Source organism: Podarcis cretensis, assembly GCF_951804945.1.
Source record: "Podarcis cretensis genome assembly, chromosome: 13".
In the NCBI taxonomy this organism is placed as follows: Eukaryota; Metazoa; Chordata; class Lepidosauria; order Squamata; family Lacertidae; genus Podarcis; species Podarcis cretensis.
In genome coordinates this window covers 20457106-20480172 of record NC_137182.1, presented here as the reverse complement: position 1 = coordinate 20480172, position 23067 = coordinate 20457106, and the positions used below count along the sequence as shown (strand labels likewise).

The 23067-nt window shown below is 49.8% G+C and overlaps 2 protein-coding genes across 4 annotated transcripts in view; one reads left to right on the top strand and one right to left on the bottom strand.

The window, feature by feature from the left end:
* Positions 1–2026, bottom strand: part of MPP3 (MAGUK p55 scaffold protein 3) — an 80368-nt gene extending 78342 nt beyond the window's left edge. For all 3 annotated transcript variants that reach the window (XM_079949630.1, XM_079949631.1, XM_079949632.1), the window contains exon 1: positions 1916–2026. The gene's annotated coding sequence lies outside the window, so the exon portion shown is untranslated. The remainder of the gene's footprint in view (positions 1–1915) is intronic.
* A 19264-nt stretch (positions 2027–21290) lies between these two features.
* Positions 21291–23067, top strand: part of LOC307200793 (G protein-activated inward rectifier potassium channel 1-like) — a 28332-nt gene continuing 26555 nt past the window's right edge. The window contains exon 1 of the mRNA XM_079949742.1: positions 21291–22128. Within this exon, the coding sequence (XP_079805868.1) occupies positions 21478–22128 (651 nt within the window). The 5' untranslated portion in view covers positions 21291–21477. The remainder of the gene's footprint in view (positions 22129–23067) is intronic.

Here is a 23067-nt window from a genome sequence, read left to right as displayed (position 1 = left end):
GAACAAGCATCATCAGCTCCCAAGTTTACTTAGAAGTCTGCACAGCCAGCTTCTGCCAAAACAAGCATTTGGCTGGCCTTAGGCGTTTGTCCTATGGCTTAAGGCTTGGCTGTCAGCCCACACTGTTGCTTTCCACAGGGAGCTTCTCTTCGATGGACTCAGAATCGTGGGTTTTGCTTTGGGCCAGTCTCTGCCCCTCAGCAGATTCTAAAAGCCTCTCCTGCCTCCTGGGTGAATCTCATAGGTCAGGCCATCAGAATGGCAGGTCACCCGGCCAATCCAAAGCAGTAGCCACTCTCTTGGCAAGAGGGCTGTGGTGGTGCTCAGGTCCCACTTGTCAGAATCCCAGAGGCAACTGGTTGGCCACAGTGAGGAACAGGATATTAGTCTAGGACTGCATTTACACCATAGATTTAAGGCATTTTGATACCGCTTTAAACAGCCATGGCTCCCCACAAAGAATTCTGGGAGCTGTAGTTTGTTGAAGGTGCTGAGAGTTCTTAGGAGATTCCTATTACCCTCACGGAGCTACAGTTTCCAGAGTTCCCTGGAAAGAGGCATTGACTGTTAAACCACTTTGGGTGCATCAGTTTGAAGCGGTATACAGTGGTACCTCAGATTAAGAACTTAATTCGTTCTGGAGGTCCGTTCTTAACCTGAAACTGTTCTTAACCTGAGGTACCACTTTAGCTAATGGGGTCTTGTGCCACCGCCGCGCAATTTCTGTTCTCATCCTGAAGCAAAGTTCTTAACCTGAGGTACTATTTCTGGGTTAGCGGAGTTTGTAACCTGAAGCGTCTGTAACCTGAAGTGTCTGTAATCCAAGGTACCACTGTATTAAATGGTATGGGGAATCTCTGCCCACCTCCGATGTTGCTGGACTACAACTCCCAACAGTCCCAGCAAGCAAGCCAGGGAGTTATAGTTCAGCGACATCTGGAGGGCCGCAGGTCCCCAAAACCTGCACCAGCCCATCAGCACATATGTGTGTGAAACGAGCACAGAGACAGCGAATAGCAAGGAACACCGCATCTCATTTTGCTCTCTGACTCACCAACTAGGTTGTGAGAAATCACAAGAACACCTGAGCACATGCAGAGGGCCTCATGGGTGAGTAAGCACAACCAATCCCCCACACAGAGAGAACACATCCCACAGGCAGGCCTGCAAGCTGCCTGCCTGCTCAGGTGGTACAGCATGAACCTCTTAATCTCAAGGTTGGGGGTTCGAGCCCCACATTGGGCAAAAGATTATTGCATTGAAATAGGTGCGACTAGATGACCCTCTACAATTCTATGCTTCTAGGAGATCATTGCCCTCTGCTTGCCAGAGTAACTCTGGGAGTGAGGCCTCCAGACGAGACGTTCCCCTGAACGAAGGCTGGCCAACGTCCAGCCCCTCGGACGTGCGGTCCAAGTGGTAGCGAGGCTTACCCTCGCCACTACCGCGTCATGCCAGGGCATCATGAGAAAGCATCTCTGAGCAGGGCGTCACGGCTCTCCCGTCACAAGGGACCCCTCCAGATCAGGAGGCAGGGGAAGGAATTTCCCCTGGTCAACAGCGAATGATTTCCAACTGCAGAGATGCTATGGGGGACACCCAGGTAACCAACCACCTTTCCAAATTAAACGTTGCCTGGGGGCGGGAAAGAGACAGAAACAGACTATCCTTTGGAGGGACGGGGAGGAGGCCGGATAGGTGCAAGAACCCATGGGGGGGTAGGGGGAGAGAGGGGGAAAGAGAGAGCGGAGGAGAGTCCAGAGGGAGGGCCAGGTGTGCGCGCGCGCAGCTCTCCAGGCTTCGCTCGGCTCGGCCCAGCCCGGCCTTTTCTCCCCCGCTCCTCCTAACGCCGCTGCCGCCTGGCTCGCCCGCCTGCCTACCTACCTGCCCGCCCCGATCCCCGCTGCAACGTTACCCGCAGGAGGAGCGGCGATCCGCGCTTCGCCGGCCGCCCTGGCTGGTCCCTTCCTTCGGCGGCGTCCACCGGCTGCGCGCGCGCGCTGCGCTCTGCTCTGCTCTGCTCCCCGGCAGGGCGCGCCTCGCTCATGCGCTTCGCGGCGAGGATGGGACTCGTGTGGAAGGAAGGAGGGAGGGAGGGAGGGAGGGGAGGAGAGACAACAACACACACACACACACACCCCGCCTTTGCACATGCCCTCCTCCCCCTTTTGTTCGGCGCCGGGAACAGAAAGCCCGCCAGGCGCTGCTCTCCTCCGGCCTCCTTCCTCTCTCTTGCGCCCTGGGAGTTGCGCCTCCGAGCGGCGGAGAGAGGGAGACCCCCTCCCCAGACGCAGGCGCGCCTCCTTCTCGCCGGCCCAGGGTCCTGATTCCGCCGTGGGGAGGGGGAAAGGAGGACTGCTCTGCTTTCTCCTGAGCACGCTTACTCGCGAGTCAGCCTCCCTGGACACGGCGGGATTTGCTCCCGAGCAAACGTGGCCTCGTCGCGGTTTGGTGGCGGGTTAATAACTTTTGCACTGCGGCGCCTTTCGTCTGGCTCCGTGCACTGTCTCGCCCGGGACAGGCAATCGGGGTGGGGTGGCGTATCGGGGGTGCCTGGTGCGCCCGAGAAGAAGAGGCCCTCTCAGTACCGTCAAGGCCGGGAGGAATCCTCTGCTCAGTTGGGGGATTCCCTCGCCGCCGTTCCTGGAGCGCCGGAGATGGAACAGGGAGGGGGGTCGGTTCCACCCATCGCTCCACCCTCCTTGGCTGGAAGCCCAGGGAAATACTAGGGAGGTGGCTCAGTGTCTTTGCATACAGAAAGTCTTAGGTTCAAGGTCCAGCCGTCTCTAAGTAGGGCTGAAAATGTCCCTTCTGTGAAACCCTAAAAAGGTGCTGGCAGTGTTGACTGGGGTTTTTGTGCATCAAATGTAGCCCTTTCCACCTGGTCCCTGAGACTCATCCCAGGCCTTCCTTCATACCCTGGGTGTTTTTGCCCGGCTGGAATACAGTGGTACATACGCTTCAGGTTACAGACTCCGCTAACCCAGAAATATTACCTCGGGTTAAGAACTTTGCTTCAGGATGAGAACAGAAATCGTGCTCCAGTGGCACGGCAGCAGCAGGAGACCCCATTAGCTAAAGTGGTGCTTCAGGTTAAGAACAGTTTCAGGTTAAGAACAGACCTCCAGAACAAATTAAGTACTTAACCCGAGGTACCACTGTATGTGCTTGAGATCTAATAATCCCTCTTGTTTTTCTGAATGGAGGCTAGAGAAGTGTGTGTGCAAAACTAGCCAGACTGTAATATTTACATTGTGCTCCGCCCACTTTTGCTTCTGGCCCCGCCTTCCGCTTTGGCCCTCGGGTGGTTACCCACAAGAGAATGCGGCCCTCAGACTGAAAAGCATTCCCCGCTCCTCAAGGAAACCAGTACTAACCTAAATGAACCAAGAACCAGATATGCTACCCAGCAGCCTCCAACATTCCTAAATTACCGAGTTTCTTCTTTTACCGTTTCTGCGTTTTTATTATGTTGCTTTTAATTTCGATGTTTGGTTGGAGTTGTGCTTCCCTACAGCCTTTTGTCTCTGTTGCTTCGTTTGTTTTGCCCTTGGGTACTTTTCTCTTCCGCTGTTTACTGTGGAATGACCCTTCCCCCCTTTTTTTCCTTCTTTATTCCACAAATATTAGTAGTCGAGCTCCACAGAGAGCCTGCAGGCTCTCAAAAGCTGCGTTGGTAACCACATCAGAAAAAGCAGCATCAAACGCCACTCTGAGCAGCTGCTGGGAGAGGGGCTGCTCTCAGAATTCCCAAGCAGACACCAACCAGCACCTGAATGCAGTCGAAGCAGGATCATTGCTACATCCCCTCTGCATTCTGTTCTGTCTGTATTGTATTGCACCTGTGGCAGTGAAGCTTCTGGCACCAATCGGCTGTTGCGATTCCACAGAATGCTCCCAACCAAGCTGTCAGAATGTTTGCAATCCAAATTCTTTGAGGAAAGGGAAGCACGTCAGCTTGACTCGGGTAGAAGCCTAATGAAAGTTGCACAAAGTCCTGCTGGGTGCAGTTTCTGCTCTTGCTGCAGCATTGTCACTTGGAAAAGTCTAAGGAAGGCAATGTCAGTGAGGAAGCAGGGAGGCATGCAATAAATTTTGCACACTGGCGATGTATGTTAGTTCTTCGAATGCAGAATTCTACTTGTTGTTTTTAATCTTGCCTTTCGGCCCACAAGGACTCCTGGCGGGTGTATGAAATAGGCCCTAAAAGCCGCATTTTGACATTCCCAAAATGCCCCGATGCACCAAAATTCCTGGAAATGTCAGCTTCTACCAGGTGGCACATTCAAGCCAACTATGAGGGCTCTGACTCATTGCTGCCCATCCTACCTCACTGGGTTGTTGTGATGGTAAAAGGGTAAGCTGATTAGAGCTCTCAGGAGAAAGGTCAGTTTGTTTGTTTTTTAATGTAATCTAAGGTCCGTATAGTTAAAGCTATGGTTTTTCCAGTAGTGATGTATATGGAAGTGAGAGCTGGACCATCAAGAAGGCTGATCGCCGAAGAATTGATGCTTTTGAATTCTGGTGCTGGAGGAGACTCTTGAGAGTCCCATGGACTGCAAGAAGATCAAACCTATCCATTCTGAAGGAAATCAGCCCTGAGTGCTCACTGGAAGGACAGATCCTGAAGCTGAGGCTCCAATACGTTGGCCACCTCATGAGAAGACTCCCTGGAAAAGACCCTGATGCTAGGAAAGATGGAGGGCGCAAGGAGAAGGGGACGACAGAGGACGAGATGGTTGGAGAGTGTTCTCGAAGCTACCAGCATGAGTTTGACCAAACTGCGGGAGGCAGTTGAAGACAGGAGTGCCTGGCGTGCTCTGGTCCATGGGGTCACAAAGAGTCGGACACAACTAAACAACTAAACCATAATAGCTGTTAATAATTTTTGAATTTCTGACTGCGTTTTCAGGATAAAGAATGCTTTATGTATATTACCACTGTCCTCCTGCTCCCTCGCTGCAGCTCTTCATCAGCTGGCCAATGCGCTAAAAATGGCCATAGCCGCGTCTTGAGCCTGCCCAGCAGCAAATGCCCTGTATACTTTGTGCAATGCTGCTTCTTCCATGCATAAAACTTTCCCTGCTGGTTACATAACCAGCGCTTGCATCTCCCCCCCCCCCCAACTCCCTTTCAATGCTAATGAAGTCACATTAAGGAAAGTGGGGTTTTCAATGTGATCTTCCTCCTTCAGATTAGATGGGAGAACAAAGGTTTCTTTCTCTCTCTTTTGCCATAACTATGTTTATTCTTTGCAAAGGGGGTAGATCGACAGGGTACACACCAACCCAAATTATAACGTGCATTGTCTATAATGTGCAACTTCATTCTGCTTCCAAGTTGGCAGCTTTTTGTGTTGCCGTTGCTTTTAATATTATTTTAAAAATGTGGAATTAGCCAGAGCATCTTGCTGGTACACTGGACAGTGTACATTGCATGAGTGAATAACATCTTAGTGTGGTTTAGCTGTCTTCGGAGAATCTTGATTTGTGGCTGCATGGTTAATTTCTCAGAGATCGCAGAGCACCCATGAAGAAATGGAGACATTAAATTACAATATTAACAGCATGCTTTGCTCTCACTTTTTTTTTGCAAAGAATGCATCATGCCTGTGATTCAGGGATGCTTTCCATGTGGGAGAGCCCTTGCTGTTGCAAGACGGGGGTGAGATTCCCTGCCTCCTTTGTATGCATTATACAGGCTCTAATTTACAGTTCTAGGGAGCTGCAGCTAACGGTTTTGGCTAGCAAGGATCAAATCAAAGCCCTCTCCGCAAAAGCTAGCAGGATTCAGCCACTTACCTGCCCCATATTTCTAGAAAGGAAAAATAATAGCCTTGTGCTTTCATCAGTCAACAGCTTCCTACCCTATGCCAGGTTGCTCTAACTGCTGCAGTTGTTAATGCCAAAGTACCCTATTCATGTAAACGACAGGTAAGCGGCTCTCTCGAGAACAAACATGCAGCCTGAGCTTTCAGCTCTCTCTACCAGGTAATAAAATCTGGCTTATTATTCAGGCACAGGAGCAAACTCAGATGAATTTCCTGGCTCTCGCTGAGTCCATAGCTCAGAAATTTCTTTTCCCTTGCCCTCGGCACGCATACTTTTTGCGTCTCTTTCCATTTGGAAAGACTTTTTTTAAGCAAATGCCCCTGTTGCCTTTTTGATTGAATTTCACATCGTTTACAATAGTGCTTCTCAAGCTGTCTGATACGGTGGGCCAATGATTCCCACCCCTTCCAGTGTGCCAGGAATCGCTATCATACTTGGTCCCTGAAGCATCCCACACAACCTGGGCTATGGTGGAGTCAGCCAGTAGTGGCAACTGATGGCTCACGGTCTAGCACTGCTCCACAGGCCACCAGTTTGATTAAGGTAAAAGGTAAAGGATCCCTGGATGGTAAAGTCCAGTCAAAGGCGACTATGGGGTTGTGGCACTCATCTCGCTTTCGGGCCAAGATGAGTCAGCATTTGTCTACAGACAGCTTTCCAGGCCATGTGGCCAGCATGACGAAGCTGCTTCTGGTACAACGGAACACCGTGACGGAAACCAGAGTGCATGGAAATGCCATTTACCTTCCCACCGCAGCGGTACCTATTTATCTAGCATGCTTTCGATCTGCTAGGTTGGCAGGAGCTGGGACAGAGCAACAGGAGCTCACCCCGTTGTGGGGATTCGAACCGGCAACCTTCTGATTGGCAAGCCCAAGAGGCTCAGTAGTTTAGACCACAGGGCAACCAATGTAGCACTGTTCTACGGCCACTTCCAAAAGCCTGAGCTTAGCTCCTCCACTGCAGAGGAGTACTGGGAGGGGGCAGTTTGCAGAGGAGAATGGGAAGAGGGGTCTTCAACCCTTCCCTTGCTTGTCACTTTCTTCCTGCAGTGTCCCATCCCCACCCAGCCAGTGTCCTAGACCCACACTTGTGATGTGCCATTAAGTTCCATACCGCCACTACACAAACCTATAAGTTCATTGCAACCATGGGCATATGCATTTAAATCATATTTGAAGGCCACTCAAGAATCATGGGAACTATAGTTTTCCTCCTCACAGAACTACAATTCCCAACACCCCGTACAAACTACAGCACCCAGGATTCACTGGGGGAAGCCACATTAAATGAACGTTGCTTTAAATGTATAGTGCCGCTGTGCCTTGAGAACCGCTGCTCTTCACAGTGTGATTTAACTGCGAGCATTAATGGTGATACCTGCCAGGAATGATGCCCCCTCTGAGCAGTGGCCAGCTGGGTCAGGAAGACCAGCGGCGTAAGCCGCAGAGGTGCTGAGCCCAGACACAAGGCTGACATAGAGTTGGAGCCACTCAACTCCCTGAGACCTCCAAACTGGGATCCCTGGAGGCAGGTCCCATTGAAGCCAGATTCTGCAGAGAAATTGGTTCCCTTTGCACCAAGCGCATGACATCTGGCCAAGGACATTTCGGAAGACCCATAGTTCAGCAATGGAGCACCTGCTTTGCATCCAGAAGGTTCCAGATTCAATCTCCGGCATCTCCAGGTCAAGCTAGCAGAGAACCCTGCCTAAAATCCTGGGAAGCCCCTCCAGCCAGTGTAGACAATACTTAGCTAGATGGATCAATGCACTGACTTTGTATAAGGCTGCTTACTATGTTTCACATTTCCTGGTACCTGCTGACCAGAACAGGCAATTAATTGTACCAGGCAGGAGATGACTGAGAGAAGGTGCAGTTTTAGGCTTCATAGGAGAGGCTGGCCCCTTTAAGACTTCCCACTTTTCAGAAAGGGAGAGAACCCTGGGAAGGGGTCGCCTGGCTCTTGAGCAGCTTTTAAAAAGGAAAACAAAAAAGCACCAAACTTGTGGAAGCAAAAGTCTGATTAGAGTTACTGGTGATCCTGTAAGGAGCTGTCCGTGGTGCTGCAACACCCAGAGTGGGAAGAGAACAGAGCAGCCCGAAAGGAGTGATTCGCCAGAACCCTGGACAGGAATATTCCACCCACAGGTGTCTTTGTAGGCCCCATTCGTAAATACAGTGGTACCTCGGGTTACAGACGCTTCAGGTTAGAGACTCCGCTAACCCAGAAATAGTACCTCGGGTAAAGAACTTTGCTTCAGGATGAGAACAGAAATCGCGTGGCTGCGGCGCAGCAGGAGGCCTCATTAGCTAAAGTGGTATCTCAGGTTAAGAACAGTTTCAGGTTAAGAACGGACCTCCAGAATGAATTAAGTTCTTAACCCAAGGTACCACTGTACTACTGCCCTGGCTATTCTCACGTATGGTAATACAGTGGTACCTCTAGTTACAAACTTAATTCGTTCCAGAGGTCCGTTCTGGCGGTTCCCTCACTGCGAGAGGCCAAGTTACAGGGAACCAGGCAGAGGGCCTTCTCGGTAGTGGCGCCTGCCCTGTGGAACGCCCTCCCATCAGATGTCAAAGCGATAAACAACTACCTGACATTCAGAAGACATCGGAAGGCAGCCCTGTTCAGGGAAGTTTTTAATATGTGACATTTTAGTGTACTTTTCATCTTTGTTGGAAGCCGCCCAGAGTGGCTGGGGAAACCCAGCCAGATGGGCGGGGTACAAATAAATTATTATTATTATTATTATTAACCTGAAATGGTTCGTAATCTGAGGCGTGCTTTCGCTAATGGGGCCTCTTGCTGCCGCTGCGCCACCGACACACGATTTTCATTCTCATCCTGGGGCAAAGTTCTCAACTCAAGGTAACTCTTCCAGGTTAGCAGAGTTTGTAACGTAAAGTGTTTGTAACCTGAGGCGTTTGTAACTCGAGGTACCACTGTAGTGCCTTCCATAGGGCTGCCCTTGGAAACCATCCAGAAACTTCAAATAGGCACAGCATGCCATTGCCTCCTTCTGAACAGGGCTAAGCTGGCAAGGATGTATTGCGCCAGTGCTGAAATGTCTGTGTCGGTTACCAGTTGGTTTCCAAAGTGCTGGTTTGGGAGTATAAGGCCCCAACGTGTCCTGGGCCCTGCCTATCTCAAGAAATGCCTTCTGCTAGAAAAGCCCTCTTGCATTGACTAACAATGCTCTGCTCCAGGCCCTGTTGTTCTGGGAACTGCTGCAATGATCTCCGATCTACAGTAGGGGTTTCTTGGTTGTGGCTCCACAGCTGCAGAATTACACTCTCCTGAGGGGTGCATCTCTGTTCTTGGTTTGGATCCTGAGACAAGTGAAAACCTTGTTTTTATTTCACCAGACATTTGGCATATAATTGGACGTATGTATTTTGCTTTATATGTATGTAGAATGTTTTTATATGTATCGAATTATTATTTGCTCTATTTTGCATAAGCTGCATAGCAATTTGCGTAAACGTGAAACTGAAATGTGGTCAATACCTAACTGTGCGTTGTTGTTTCTTACTTGAGATGATGTCAGGGACTGGACTGAGGGCTACGAGACTGAGAAGGAATGGTGATGGTGGAGACCGTCCCCCCTCCAGCTGAACCTTCCAGAGAAGAGGAAGGCAGTATTGAATTACAGCAGTGGTTTGAGGAAGGTCATAGCTCAGAGACAGGTGAACAGAAGAGTTTGGAGGTGTTGGGAGAAGAGAAGGGGGAGACAGAGACTGAGCAGCCAGCTGACACATTATCACTGGAGAGCATTTCTGACCCCCCTTCTCCCAGAACCTGCCGTGCACTGAAAGTGGAAGAGCGAAGGACTCAGAGACAATTAGCCCCTGGCAGACACCGTAAGGGGAAGTGCTGTTGCTAAAAAGGGAGGGGAAAGGAGCTCAGTTGGAACAATGCCGGGAAAGCAGTATACAGAGGCCTCTTGCTGTGAATATTGAATAAAGACGGTAAGAGCTTCCTTGGCTGTCTGCCGTGAGAGCAGGGAGGATCAGAATTCACTGAAACCTGACAGATGATGTCTTCCCTGATTGGAGGAGGAAAAAGTGTGTCCAGCCAATGGGGACTGCAGAAACAGCGTGCCCGGCCAATGGGTCTCCTGAACCAGAAGCCTTGTTGGGTTCAGTATCACTACAGAATGAAGGCTGGAAGAGGCTGCCTTTCTAAAGAACCCAGGAGCTTCTGTTTAAATGGAGGAAGAGCAGAATTTTCTTGCTCTGGTGAGCAGGCCTAAAACCAGTGGCTTTAGGGAAGCAGGTTTTGGCAACGCATCAGGAGAAACTTCCTTGTTCGGAGAGCTGTTAAACTCGTTCAGTGGGTTCCCCAAAAAACCTTTGGCAATTTTGAAGTGGTCCCCATGCGGGTGAGGGTGGGGATTGCTGAACTAAGATGGGTCCTTGATCCCCTCCAACTCAACTCTGCTAACCTCTTGAGATCAGAGGTGATCATTGTTCTCCATTTGTCTTCCACTCCTTTCCCAGTACCCCTGCTTCTTCCCCCCCCCCCTCCAATTGTCATGGTTCTTATTTAGATGGACAGCATGCTCACCAGGAAAGAGGGGAAACATTTCTTTTTATTCGTCACCTCAGTGCCTGACAAATGACAATTCCAAGATAAAGGGAGCAGAGCTCTGCCAAATCCCAGCTGCGAGGTTCCCTTGCCACATGTTAATAGCTGGTTCCTGAACCAAAGCCTTGCTTCTCTGCCCGGGGTTCGCTTACACAATGAAAAGGATGCTGGCTTGGTTGTCATCCCGATGCTTAACTTGCATGCCAGAGATAACAGCCAAGCGACTGATGGCAGGAAAGGAGGCAGAACAGTTCTGGAGCCAAGCAGAGGATTAAAAAGCTGGATTTCCCCCACTGGGAAAGACAGCCATGTGGGTGCAGCTTAGAGAGGTAAGGCTGATCCCACAAGGATGGGGAATCGCCCCAGCTCAGCGGAGTCTCCTTGCAGCCTTGCACTTTGGGCTCGCTGCTTCTCTCCAAACACAAAACAGATCGAAAGCAGCCAAATTGTGCCAAAGCCTGTGCATATGAGACACATCACCAGAGCCAGCTTCGGTGTGTAAAGAGGACCAGCTGGTCCTGCCTTCTGACGGTGGCAACAAGAGGCGGCAAACGGCAATGAAAGGTGGCAGACAGCAATTGCGCTTTGGTGAAGGGATGGTCCATTGCTCAGTATCTTTGTGCCCAAGAGCAGTAAAGGTAAAGGGACCCCTGACCATTAGGTCCAGTCGTGACCGACTCTGGGGTAGCGGTGCTCATCTCGCTTTACTGGCCGAGGGAGCCGGCGTACAGCTTCCGGGTCATGTGGCCAGCATGACTAAGCCGCTTCTGGCGAACCAGAGCAGCACATGGAAACACCATTTACCTTCCCGCCAGAGTGGTACCTATTTATCTACTTGCACTTTGACGTGCTCTCGAACTGCTAGGTTGGCTGGAGCTGGGACTGAGCAACGGGAGCTCACCCCATTGCGGGGATTTGAACCGCCGACCTTCTGATCGGCAAGTCCTAGGCTCTGTGGTTTAACCCACAGTGCCACCCGCGTCCCTGCCCAAGAGCAAGCCAGCAGTAAATCACACTGCTCAAAGTTGGAGTTAACTCTTTATGAGCAAAACCACAATCAACTGAGTGTCAGGCCTAACGAGGACAGCACCTCCTCTCCAGTAGGTCTTACCCCATGCATCAGTTGCCAAGACTGAAATCCTCCCAGCCATCGAAGTCCCCTCCTCTCCAGGCCTTTTACCCAGTAACCAGAGACTGTGTCTGCCCGCAGTCAACCTCTCCACCACCCTTTTCATGCTTCTTTTTCTTCTGGGGGACAACGCAGGGAAGGGAGATTTCAATGGTGGCTTCTGGGCCCTTTCTGGGGGCTACCATTTTACTTTCCCACAATGCCTCAGTGGAACGCCAGGAACCAGCATTTTCTGATTTTATAGTTTAAAGTAACTATTATTTGCATTGCACTGTGTTTCTTGTCCACTGCTTAGAGAAGATTGTAATTTATCAGTATATAAATTGTCTAAATAATAAATACCGTATTCTTCCGTGTATAAGATGACCCCTATTTTTTAAAACCCAAAATTAAGAAATTAAGTTGGTTAGCTTTTTTTGGGGGGTGGGGGAGGTCACTTCTGCCAATCGCTCACCCGCCTGCCCGCCACTGCCAATTGCTTGCCACAGCCACTGCCAATCACACACCTCGCCGCAGCCACCAATTGTCTGCCCGCTCACTGCCACCAACATCCCACTGCCCACTTGCCACAGCTGCCAATCGCCTGCCCAATTGCTGCAACCACAGCCAATCACCAGCAGGCCTTGCCGCAGCCACCAATCAACTGCCCAATCGCCACTGCCAATCTCCTGCTTGCTGCTGCCATTAATCACACGTCGTCGTCCCCACTGCATTCACTATCTGTGTATAAGATGACCCCCAATTTTTGCCTAATTTTTTAAAGCAAAAAGCATCGTCTTATACACGGAAAAATGTGGTAACTATTGTGCTCTGCTTCCCACCACATTTCCACGGTCAATCCTTGCCGCTGGTTTTAACCTTCAAAGCCCTATGTGGCTTGGAGGCTGGAAAGCTATCAAGAAAGAGAAGCAGGAAGAGATGGTTTTTTAAAGCTTGTTTCAAAAAAAGAGATCAAAGAGGCCAATCAAACTGCAGTAGTTTAATTTCACAGAGGTGGAGGCACTGCTGAAAAGCCACTCCTCCTCTCATGCCCACAAGCCTAATCAACCTTACGGGTGAGAATAAGAGGGACTTCAAAGCTGATCTCAACACACAGACTGTGCTGTTTCACTTATATTGCCTCTCTGCTTATATCCTGTTTGGGTTTCTTCATTATTATCCATGTCTTCTAAACATTTATTACCCTTACAATCAAATTACACCAAATTTGAAAATCAACAACAAGGACACAATACACACAGTAAACAAGTAAACCGGGGGGGGGGGACCCTGGGGGGGATTTCTCCAATGAAGAATAGATTATGGTCAAAGATTGTTTTGAGATTTACCATTTCAAAACACTGCAAATAAGAGCCATCTTTCAAGAAACCTGCTTGTCTGCCATATGGCTCTTCTAGAATAATAGGTTAATTTTGATTGTGCAATGGGACACTGGTGGCACTGTTGCCTAATCACTGAGCCTCTTGGGCTTGCCAGTCAGAAGGTTGGCAGTTTGAATCCCCACGACAGGGTAAGCTCCCATTGCTCTGTCCCAGCTCCTGCCAACCAAGCAGTTTGAAAGCATGCCAGTGCAAGTAGATAAATAGGTACCACTGCAGCGGGAAGGTAAACAGCATTTCCATGCGCTCTGGTTTCCGTCACGGTGTTCCATTGTGCCAGAAGCGGTTTAGTCCTGCTGGCCACATGACCCGGAAAACTGTCTGTGGACAAATGCTGGCTCTCTTGGCCCGGGAACAAGATGAGCGCCGCAACCCCATAGTCGCCTTTGACTGGACTTAACCATCCAGGGGTCTTTTATCTTTTACCTGTGACTGGCAGAGTAAATGAATGAATAAACAGCAGTCGAAAAGACCACAGTACAGCTCACTCTTCCTTGCTCGTTTTTAAGGATAATTACTGGTTTACCTGACACGATGTTTTTAAGGGAGGTGCTCAGGGGTACTCTTGCTCCTTTGAGCTGTGAGCTCCCTAATATCCACAAGCGCCAGGGTCACTTTGAACAGCATGGTTCCCTGCACCACAACTATGGGATAATATGTTTGCCATTGTGCAATGTGGGTTTTCCTGCATGGGAAATTATCCCATAGGAATAATTCACTGTAATAATGCTGTTTACCTTCCCGCTGCAGTGGTACCTATTTATCTACTTGCACTGGCATGCTTTCAAACTGCTTGGTTGGCAGGAGCTGGGACAGAGCAATGGGAGCTTACCCTGTCGTGGGGATTCAAACTGCCAACCTTCTGATTGGCAAGCCCAAGAGGCTCAGTGATTAGGAATAATTCCCATAGGAAATTATCTTGCCTGAAGGTGGTTCAAAACCTCAAGCAAATACAGCAACACCAGGAACTGGGAAACATGAAGAACCAACAGTGCAACAGCCTAACCAAGCCTACTCAGAAGTAAGACCTACAGAATTCAAGAAGGGTTAGGACTGCAGCCCAAGTTCTAACCAATCATGTCCTTAAACAATAAGCATTGGTATTTGTGGGAATTTAAAGCATTCCAGCTTTTAGATTACCAATATATACGAAATCAGTTTTTACAGTTGATGTCAGCATATTTCATTCTCCCGTTGCTGGATGTGTGGTTGTTACATCACATGCCTGTGTTTACATTCCATGCTTGGAAAGTGTGAGAACAGAAGCCAGTTCTATCTCTTCCGCTGTACAGTGGTACCTCAGGTTACATACGCTTCAGGTTACATACGCTTCAGGTTACAGACTCCGCTAACCCAGAAATAGTACCTCGGGTTAAGAACTTTGCTTCAGGATGAGAACAGAAATCATGCTCCAGCGGCGCAGCAGCAGCAGGAGGCCCCATTAGCTAAAGTGGTGCTTCAGGTTAAGAACAGTTTCTGGTTAAGAACGGACCTCCAGAATGAATTAAGTACTTAACCCGAGGTACCACTGTATTGTACTTTTGTACTTTCTCTCCCTCTCTCTCTCTCGGAGAAGATGTGAGAGGATGCCATGATTGCTTTGTCCTGTTGTTGTTGTTTAGTCGTTTAGTCATGTCCGACTCTTCGAGACCCCATGGACCAGAGCACGCCAGGCACTCCTGTCTTCCACTGCCTCCCGCAGTTTGTTCAGCATTTGATTTCTGCCATTTATAATTTCAGGACATGATGTTCAGCTCTATACGATGTGCTCTCGGTTTATTTCTTTCCAATTCTCATCATCAGAGAATTGATCTAGGCTAGGAAGCCTTAATTTCCCTTCTTCCTTCCTCTTTAAGCAGGTACATTGGCATCCCGCTGAATTGCATTGAACAGTGACTCACAATTTAAACCATGTTCCTTTCCAACACAGAGAAAGTCAAGTCTTAATTTAATGGATCCACCCCTCCAATCAAGTAAATTAATAAAAATACTTAACTATTTAATGTGTCAACATGAATAGAAGTTATTAATATTGCAGTTGTTGTATAAGGGATTATTATTATGACTGGAATGTAATTGAAATTAATAGGATTTTGGAACACAGAAATAAAGAAAACTGTAAAACCATCAATTCTAGCACACGGGGGGGCACTTTATCTAAATTATATAATTCGGTATTTGAACGATTGGTATTAATAATTGTATTATAAATTGGTATTGTTATAAAGAGGCTTTTATTGGATTATAACTGAAAACTAATAAAGATTATTATAATATATATATATACAGTGGCACCTTGGTTCTCAAACTTAATCTGTTCCGGAAGTCCGTTCCAAAACCAAAGCATTCCAAAACCAAGGCACGCTTTCTCATAGAAAGTAATGCAAAACGGATTAATCCATTCCAGACTTTAAGAAACAACCCCTAAAACAGCAATTTAACATGAAATTTACTATCTAACAAGACCATTGATCCATCAAATGAAAGCAATAATCAATAAAAGAAATGAGACAGTATTGTAGATGATAAAAATTAAAAGTATTTTTGTTCCTTACCGGCACTGATGATAGTCATTGTTTGGATGGGGGGCTTTTATCCATTTCCGCAATCATACAATCAATCAATCAATCAATCAGTAATTCAACTGCGTTCCGAAATATTTGAAAACCAAGACACGGCTTCTGATTTGTGCAGGCACCCCGGAAACAATAGCTGACAGCCGCATTGGACATTCGGCTTCTGAAAAACATTCGAAAACTAGAACATGTACTTCCGGGTTTTTGGCATTTGAGAACCAAGGCGTTTGGGAACCAAGGTGTTTGAGGACCAAGGTACCACTGTACTTAACTGAGGTTCTGCCCCCTCTAACATAAAGGCTGCCCAAACCAACATAATTCCTGGCAAGCTTGAGGCCCCTCGCTTTTGCTTCCCTCGATTTCGATCCAGAAAACTCTGGTGCAAATCAGGGCGAGATGCTCAAAGGGGCAGATAAGAACAGGTGTTGACAGGAAGCAAAAAACCGCTCCCTGCGAGCTAAAATGGAAAGGTGGCAGAGGGCAGATGAAGAGCGGAGGCAGGAACGAGCTTTGCAGCCTTGTCACCTGTATCCAAGCTGTTCTTCTGATTAGGAAATTGACAGATGTTGGTGCCAAGTAACTGAGTGCGCGGAAGAGCACAAAGGATAACCGTAGGTGGAAGCCACAGTGCAACTCGGCTCTAATGAGATGTGCATCTCCTTTGTCTAACTTCGGCCCCACACTTCTGGCTCCAGAAAGTGCTCTGGTTTGAATTGAGCACTCCAAAAAAAGGGACGTGAGTCCCCAAATGGCAAGGCACTTTTCGGAGAGCTTGACAGCAGAAAGCCTCCGGTTCTCAGCATGTTCGGTTCCTTACAATTCATCTGTTCCTTTGCCGTTACGGCGTTCCCTCTAGAGAGGAACCAGCTTGATTTGCAAAGAAATTAGATTGAAAACAGTCGCTGGGAATCCTAGCCGATTCCACACTCCAGGGACCTCTCTGGCTAGCAATCAGGAACAGTATTTTTGGGGAGGTGAGTGTGGGGTTTAATGTGGGGGGGGGAGAGTATTGAATATTAATTAAGATCTGATTTTACAGTTGTAGGCTGAGGAAAAAGGAGGGGCTGTGTTCCCTGCCCTCCCAACATATGGCAAGAGAAATAACGAAAGCCACAGCAAAAGGCAGTGTCAGAATAATAGCTCGATTCTGAGCAAGGTTGTTTCATGGGATTGAAGGCTGTAAGCTCTCTTTCGACCCCAAAAGTGTGGGGGGGGGGCTTGCACACTTATGTCATGGAGGCATGAAAATGGGACAGTATGCCCAGACAGACACAGCAGGGTGCACCTATTATTCAGGTAGCCATAACATTTATGAGCCACTCTTCTGTTTACAACGCTCAAAGCAATTTACATCCACTGAATCACAGCGAACGAGGGGAAGCAGAGCAGGTACCTAACATTTGTCTCCCACAGTAATTCGTGCTACCGGTTCCCTCTCCTACCTCCTTGATAAAGTCCAGACTTTTCCATTTTGGCTATTGCGTGTGTTGGGAGGAACAACCACCAGCTACCAGGAAAATGTGGGGCCACCAACTTGCAGAATCAGACAGAATCAGACAGAAAGATGCTTAACCCCTCCCCGCCCCTGCTGATTCTCCCATGCAAAGGCTTAACGCCTCCCACCCACGCTGATCCTCCACCCTGCAAATGCCCTTTGGATTGCTTCCTTCAAGACGGGTTCCTAAACTGGCTGGAGACTGGGAATGACATTGGGAGGTGTATTTGCACACCTGCTCGCCTGTGAGTTCTCCCCAGCAAATGGCCTTTCCATGTTCAGCTTATCTGTGCGAGTTTGGGAACATGGATTTGCAGAGATAGAATAGGCCCTCATGGCACAAGGCCAGGTTATGCCTGCATTGCATGCAACACCTAAACTCACTCATGAGCCAAAATGGAAGAGCTACAGAATCCAGTGCATTTATTTCAGTGCATTTATCTAACCTGATCTCATTTTTTGACAGAATTACAAGCCTGGTAGATGAAGGGAACGCAGTGGATGTAGCCTACCTTGATTTCAGCAAGGCATTTGACAAGGTGCCCCATGATATTCTTGTAAAGAAGCTGGTAAAATGCGGTCTTGACTATGCTACCACTCAGTGGATTTGTAACTGGCTGACTGACCGAACCCAAAGGGTGCTCATCAATGGTTCCTCTTCATCCTGGAGAAGAGTGACTAGTGGGGTGCCACAGGGTTCTGTCTTGGGCCCGGTCTTATTCAACATCTTTATCAACGACTTGGATGATGGACTCAAGGGCATCCTGATCAAATTTGCAGATGACACCAAACTGGGAGGGGTGGCTAACACCCCAGAGGATAGGATCACACTTCAAAACGACCTTGACAGATTAGAGAACTGGGCCAAAACAAACAAGATGAATTTTAATAGGGAGAAATGTAAAGTATTGCACTTGGGCAAAAAAAATGAGAGGCACAAATACAAGATGGGTGACACCTGGCTTGAGAGCAGTACATGTGAAAAGGATCTAGGAGTCTTGGTTGACCACAAACTTGACAGGAGCCAACAGTGTGACGCGGCAGCTAAAAAAGCCAATGCAATTCTGGGCTGCATCAATAGGAGTATAGCATCTAGATCAAGGGAAGTAATAGTGCCACTGTATTCTGCTCTGGTCAGACCTCACCTGGAGTACTGTGTCCAGTTCTGGGCACCACAGTTCAAGAAGGACACTGAGAAACTGGAACGTGTCCAGAGGAGGGCAACCAAAATGGTCAAAGGCCTGGAAACGATGCCTTATGAGGAACGGCTAAGGGAGCTGGGCATGTTTAGCCTGGAGAAGAGGAGGTTAAGGGGTGATATGATAGCCATGCTCAAATATATAAAAGGATGTCACATAGAGGAGGGAGAAAGGTTGTTTTCCGCTGCTCCAGAGAAGCGGACACGGAGCAATGGTTCCAAACTACAAGAAAGAAGATTCCACCTAAACTTCCTGACAGTAAGAGCTGTTCGACAGTGGAATTTGCTGCCAAGGAGTGTGGTGGAGTCTCCTTCTTTGGAGGTCTTTAAGCAGAGGCTTGACAACCATATGTCAGGAGTGCTCTGATGGTGTTTCCTGCTTGGCAGGGGGTTGGACTCGATGGCCCTTGTGGTCTCTTCCAACTCTATGATTCTATGATTCTATGATTCTATTTGTTAAAACAGAACAGTGCAGCAAAGATACTAACAATTAACTTATAAAAATAGCATTCTGGAGCCATCTCTAAGAGCTGGAAAAGGGAGGTGTAAACTTGCAATAAATACTGTAATGGACTTGCACCATTTCCCTGACCTCCCCCCCAGCAAGATTTCATGCTTTAAAGTAAGCAAGTGAGCTCTCAATATGATAAATTATTCCGCCCCCCCCCCCGTCTTTATAGAAAGATGTACCAGAGTTCAAAGCCTCTTTGAAAACCCTGCTTTCATGTGTTTGATTTACAAAAGAAAGCACTTCTTCACCAGTGTTAACTTGTGGAATTCATTGCGTCGGGATTTGACGACAGCCAGCAGCTTAAGAGTGGTTTCAAAGGGGTTTCGAGGAACTGACGGAAGAGAAGTCTATTCCCCAGCCACTTCCGGGCATGCTGGCTAAATAGAACCTGCATGTTCAGAAGCAGTATGCTGGAAAATACAAGTGGCTGGGGAACAAATCGTGAGAGAGAGAGCTGCCTGTGTTTCCCCATGTTTGTGGGCTTCCAGAACACCTTTGGGAACAGGTTTCCTTGTGTATTATTTTTTTAGATTACTGTATATCCAGCCCTGAGTCTTCCAACTCAAGGTGACGCACATTCCTAATGGTAAGAGCAGTTTGACAGCGGAACTGCCTGCCACAGGAGGTGGGAGATTCTCCTTTGCTGTTTTAAGCAAGATGGGTGTCTGTAAAGGACCAGTTGTAACTACTATCCTACATGCAGACCCTGCATTGAGCAAAGGGGTGGACGAGGGGACCTGCAAAGTCCCGTTCCAGCTCTACATACCTGTACATGAGACTCCCAGCCAGGTGGCCCTTGCTCCCGTTACGAAGCAGACCCTGACTCGCTTTGCTTCAACAAAGCGGTTATCCCGGATGCCCTCGGGCAAGAGCCCTTCCACTCGATCCAGAATCCCTTAGAGGTGCTTAGCGATGAGAGAAGTCACTCTGTTCATGCTCAGAGGCCCTTGGGTCTCCCATTCAGCCTGGACCTCTTTATCCTCCGGCACGACCCCCACCTCCCATATATCTTTCCTTCTTTTGGGGGAAGCCCCTTGGAGGAAATGGGAGGAGCCGCGGGTCCCGCCCCCTCTCACCTCACCAGCCCAGGCGTCAGTCTCCGCTGCTCTGCGTCTGCGGGGAGGGGAGAGAGACCTCAATCCGAATTAATTCCTTCCAACTCCTCTCGACTCCTTTCTTACGCGGGACTTGAGCCACTCCCCGCTGCAAGCGCCCGCCCCCCTTGCTCAGCCGGCGGCTCCTTGCAGCGGCAGCTGTCGGCACCGTCCGGAGGGCCTCCTTTCTCCAGCTCGGGGGGCGCGGGGAGCCGCCGCAAAGACCGGGACGCGGGCAGACGCGAGAGATGCTAGTTGCGCGCAGGAGCCTCCGGGAGAGGCGCGCAGACAGGACTGTTGTAGTGGCTCCGGCGGCCGCCAGGCGGCGTCGCGGCGACACCCTCTCCGCCAGCTCCGCTTTCCTGCACGTTTAGCAAAAAGCGGGGACTTCTCCGAGCAGCCGCCTCCGAGCTGCTAGCCCGCCTGCTCGCCCTCGCCGCCGCCGCCGCAGCAGCAACAGCAGCCCAGTTTCTGGATGCGCTGGAGAATTAAGGACCTCCGCAGAGGTTTAAGTTTCCTGATCCCAGCGCGCTGGGGGAAGGAGCTTGGAGAGGAGAAAGGAAAAAGGTGGGGGTGGCAGAGAGAGAGAGAGAGAGAGAGAGGGAGGGAGGGAGGACTCTGCAAAGCCTCTTCTCCTTCTTCCCTTTTCTCCATCCCTCCGGATCGCCGCTGCCCAGGCAGCTCAAGCCCGCGGGATCCAGGAAGGCAGCCCGCTGCGCTCGCCCAGCCGCCCCTGCAAAAGAAGACGCCGCTCCCAACGCGTCGGGGAGGCTCCGTCCTTTGCCAAGAGAGTGGCGAGTTCCCTCCGAGGTAGGTGGCGGGACGACGGGGCAGGTTCCCGGAGCGGGGCGCAGGCCCCCGGGGACAGGGACCCGCTTTCAGGGGGGCGGGGCTGCTTTTCCCGGTTAAAACAAAAGGATCCAGCCAGGGATCCCTCGAGGGCAGCCCGTGTGGACCGCACATCCCAACCCAAGGCAGTGAAGCCACGTGTGCGTGTGGTCACTTCTCATAATCCCCCAAGAGAGAACCGGGCGACCCTCGCCAGCAGCAGCAGCAGAAAGGTCCGCAGAAGTCGAAATCGGTTCCTGCTGGCAGAATCGCTGCCCATCCAAACCCCCGGGGTGACCATCAGTAGTGCCCTGCCAGCCCGGACCTTGGTGCTGCCACCCGCAGCCAGCAAGGAAACACACACACACACACACACACACACACACATCCAACGTGCAAACAATACAAAAGTGACCACCTAAGCAGCCAACCCAACTCGGGCTCTCTTGTCTGGCCATCAAGGTCCAGCTTCTGCTACCCAGCACGGCTTACAGGTCCAGAACCAGCTCACGGAAAGTGGGTTCCCCTGCCAACACCAGCCCAGAGATCTGCCAACCTCGCCCACCACAGCGCTCAGCCCAGACCATGCACTGAGCAAGCCGGCTCCAAGCAAACCCAGAAGATAACCCAGAAATCTGCCAACCTCGCCCACCACAGCGCTCAGCCCAGACCATGCACTGAGCAAGCCGGCTCCAAGCAAACCCAGAAGATAACCCAGAAAAGGGGAGAGAAGTCTACGTCCTGGGTGTGCAGCGGAGACGGCTGTCTAGTCCGATTTTTGCTCTCTGGTGCAGGCAAGGAGGACGTGCCAAGCCCACAGGGCAAGCTCTCCTCACCACCAGAATGTCAGTGGTGCGCAGGAAGTTCGGCGACGAATACCAGGCCGTGGTGGGCACGTCGGCGAGGCGGAAGCGCCAGCGCTTTGTGGACAAGAACGGCCGCTGCAACGTCCAGCACGGGAACCTGGGCAGCGAGAACAGCCGCTACCTGACCGATCTCTTCACCACCCTAGTGGATCTCAAGTGGCGATGGAACCTGCTCATCTTCCTGTTGACCTACACGGTGGCCTGGCTGGTCATGGCCTCCATGTGGTGGGGGATCGCCTACTTGCGAGGAGACCTGGACATGCACCAGGGGCACAGCCCCGGGCACAACCCCTGTGTGGCCAATGTCTACAACTTCCCCTCAGCCTTCCTCTTCTTCATCGAGACGGAGGCCACCATCGGCTACGGGCACCGCTACATCACCGAGCGCTGCCCTGAGGGCATCGTGCTCTTCCTCTTCCAGTCGCTTCTGGGCTCCGTGGTGGATGCCTTTCTCATTGGCTGCATGTTCATCAAGATGTCCCAACCCAAGAAAAGGGCCGAGACCCTCATGTTCAGCCGCGCCGCGGTCATCTCCAAGCGAGATGGGAAGCTGTGCCTCATGTTCCGTGTGGGGAACCTGCGCAACAGCCACATGGTCTCGGCCCAGATCCGCTGCAAACTTATCAAGGTGAGTCGTTTCCTCGATGGGATCCCAGCTTCACAGGGAAGAGGGTGGGGTGGCACTCACGTCCTGGGAAGCTAGAGAGCTGGATTTCAATGTGGGAGAGGCCTAGATTCAAATCTCGCCTCTGGGCTCCTGGGCCCATGCCTTCTGGGCTTGTAGAAGCCCCTCGGTCTCAGTTCCATCATCTGTGAAATGGGAACGTTAAGAATTGTGTGATGAGCTTACTGTGAGCACAATAAAAAGGCCTTTGAGGATGAAGGTTGCCTTGTAAAAGATGCATATTAGCAGGCACTGAACAGAGAGGGGGGGAAGTGGTTCCAAGGAGGGAGGGCAGGTAGGATTGGGAGTTTGTGGCAAAGGATCCAAAGAGAATGCCAAAATGGCTGATCCCATGTCATGTGCTAGAGATTTTGCACAATTCTTTTCAGATGAAGGAGACATTTTCTTCCCAATGTCTCAACAAATGAAACTGACTTGTAAAAATGTTACATGGGGAAAAAATATATACGAGAGAGAGACATTGCACACACTTTTGTAACTCAAGAAAATCTTTAATAAACCAAAAACAAAACCTGAAGGTTTGGTGTTCAGTGGGATTTTTCTCCCAGGTAGGCAAGCCTAGGGTCAGATTACAAACAGTTTCTTAAATTCAGTATCTTCACATCTTCCTCTCCCCCCCCCATCCCTTAAAAACAATAATCAATCTCGTGTAAGGAAGTGGGTGTGGGTGGCAAATCAAATGAGAAGATAAGCAATTTGGAATTTTGGAAGCATGTTTGCATTAGAGGCCCAGACAACTTTGCACCCGAGTGGGCATATCAATTTTGTTAGCAAATAAACAAATAAAAGAAAAACGAGGAGGATTTGCTGGTGAATTCCCCTCCCCCTCCGCAATTGGATTTGTGCATGGCTCCATCTGAGGGAGGGCTCAGCCCAGGAGCC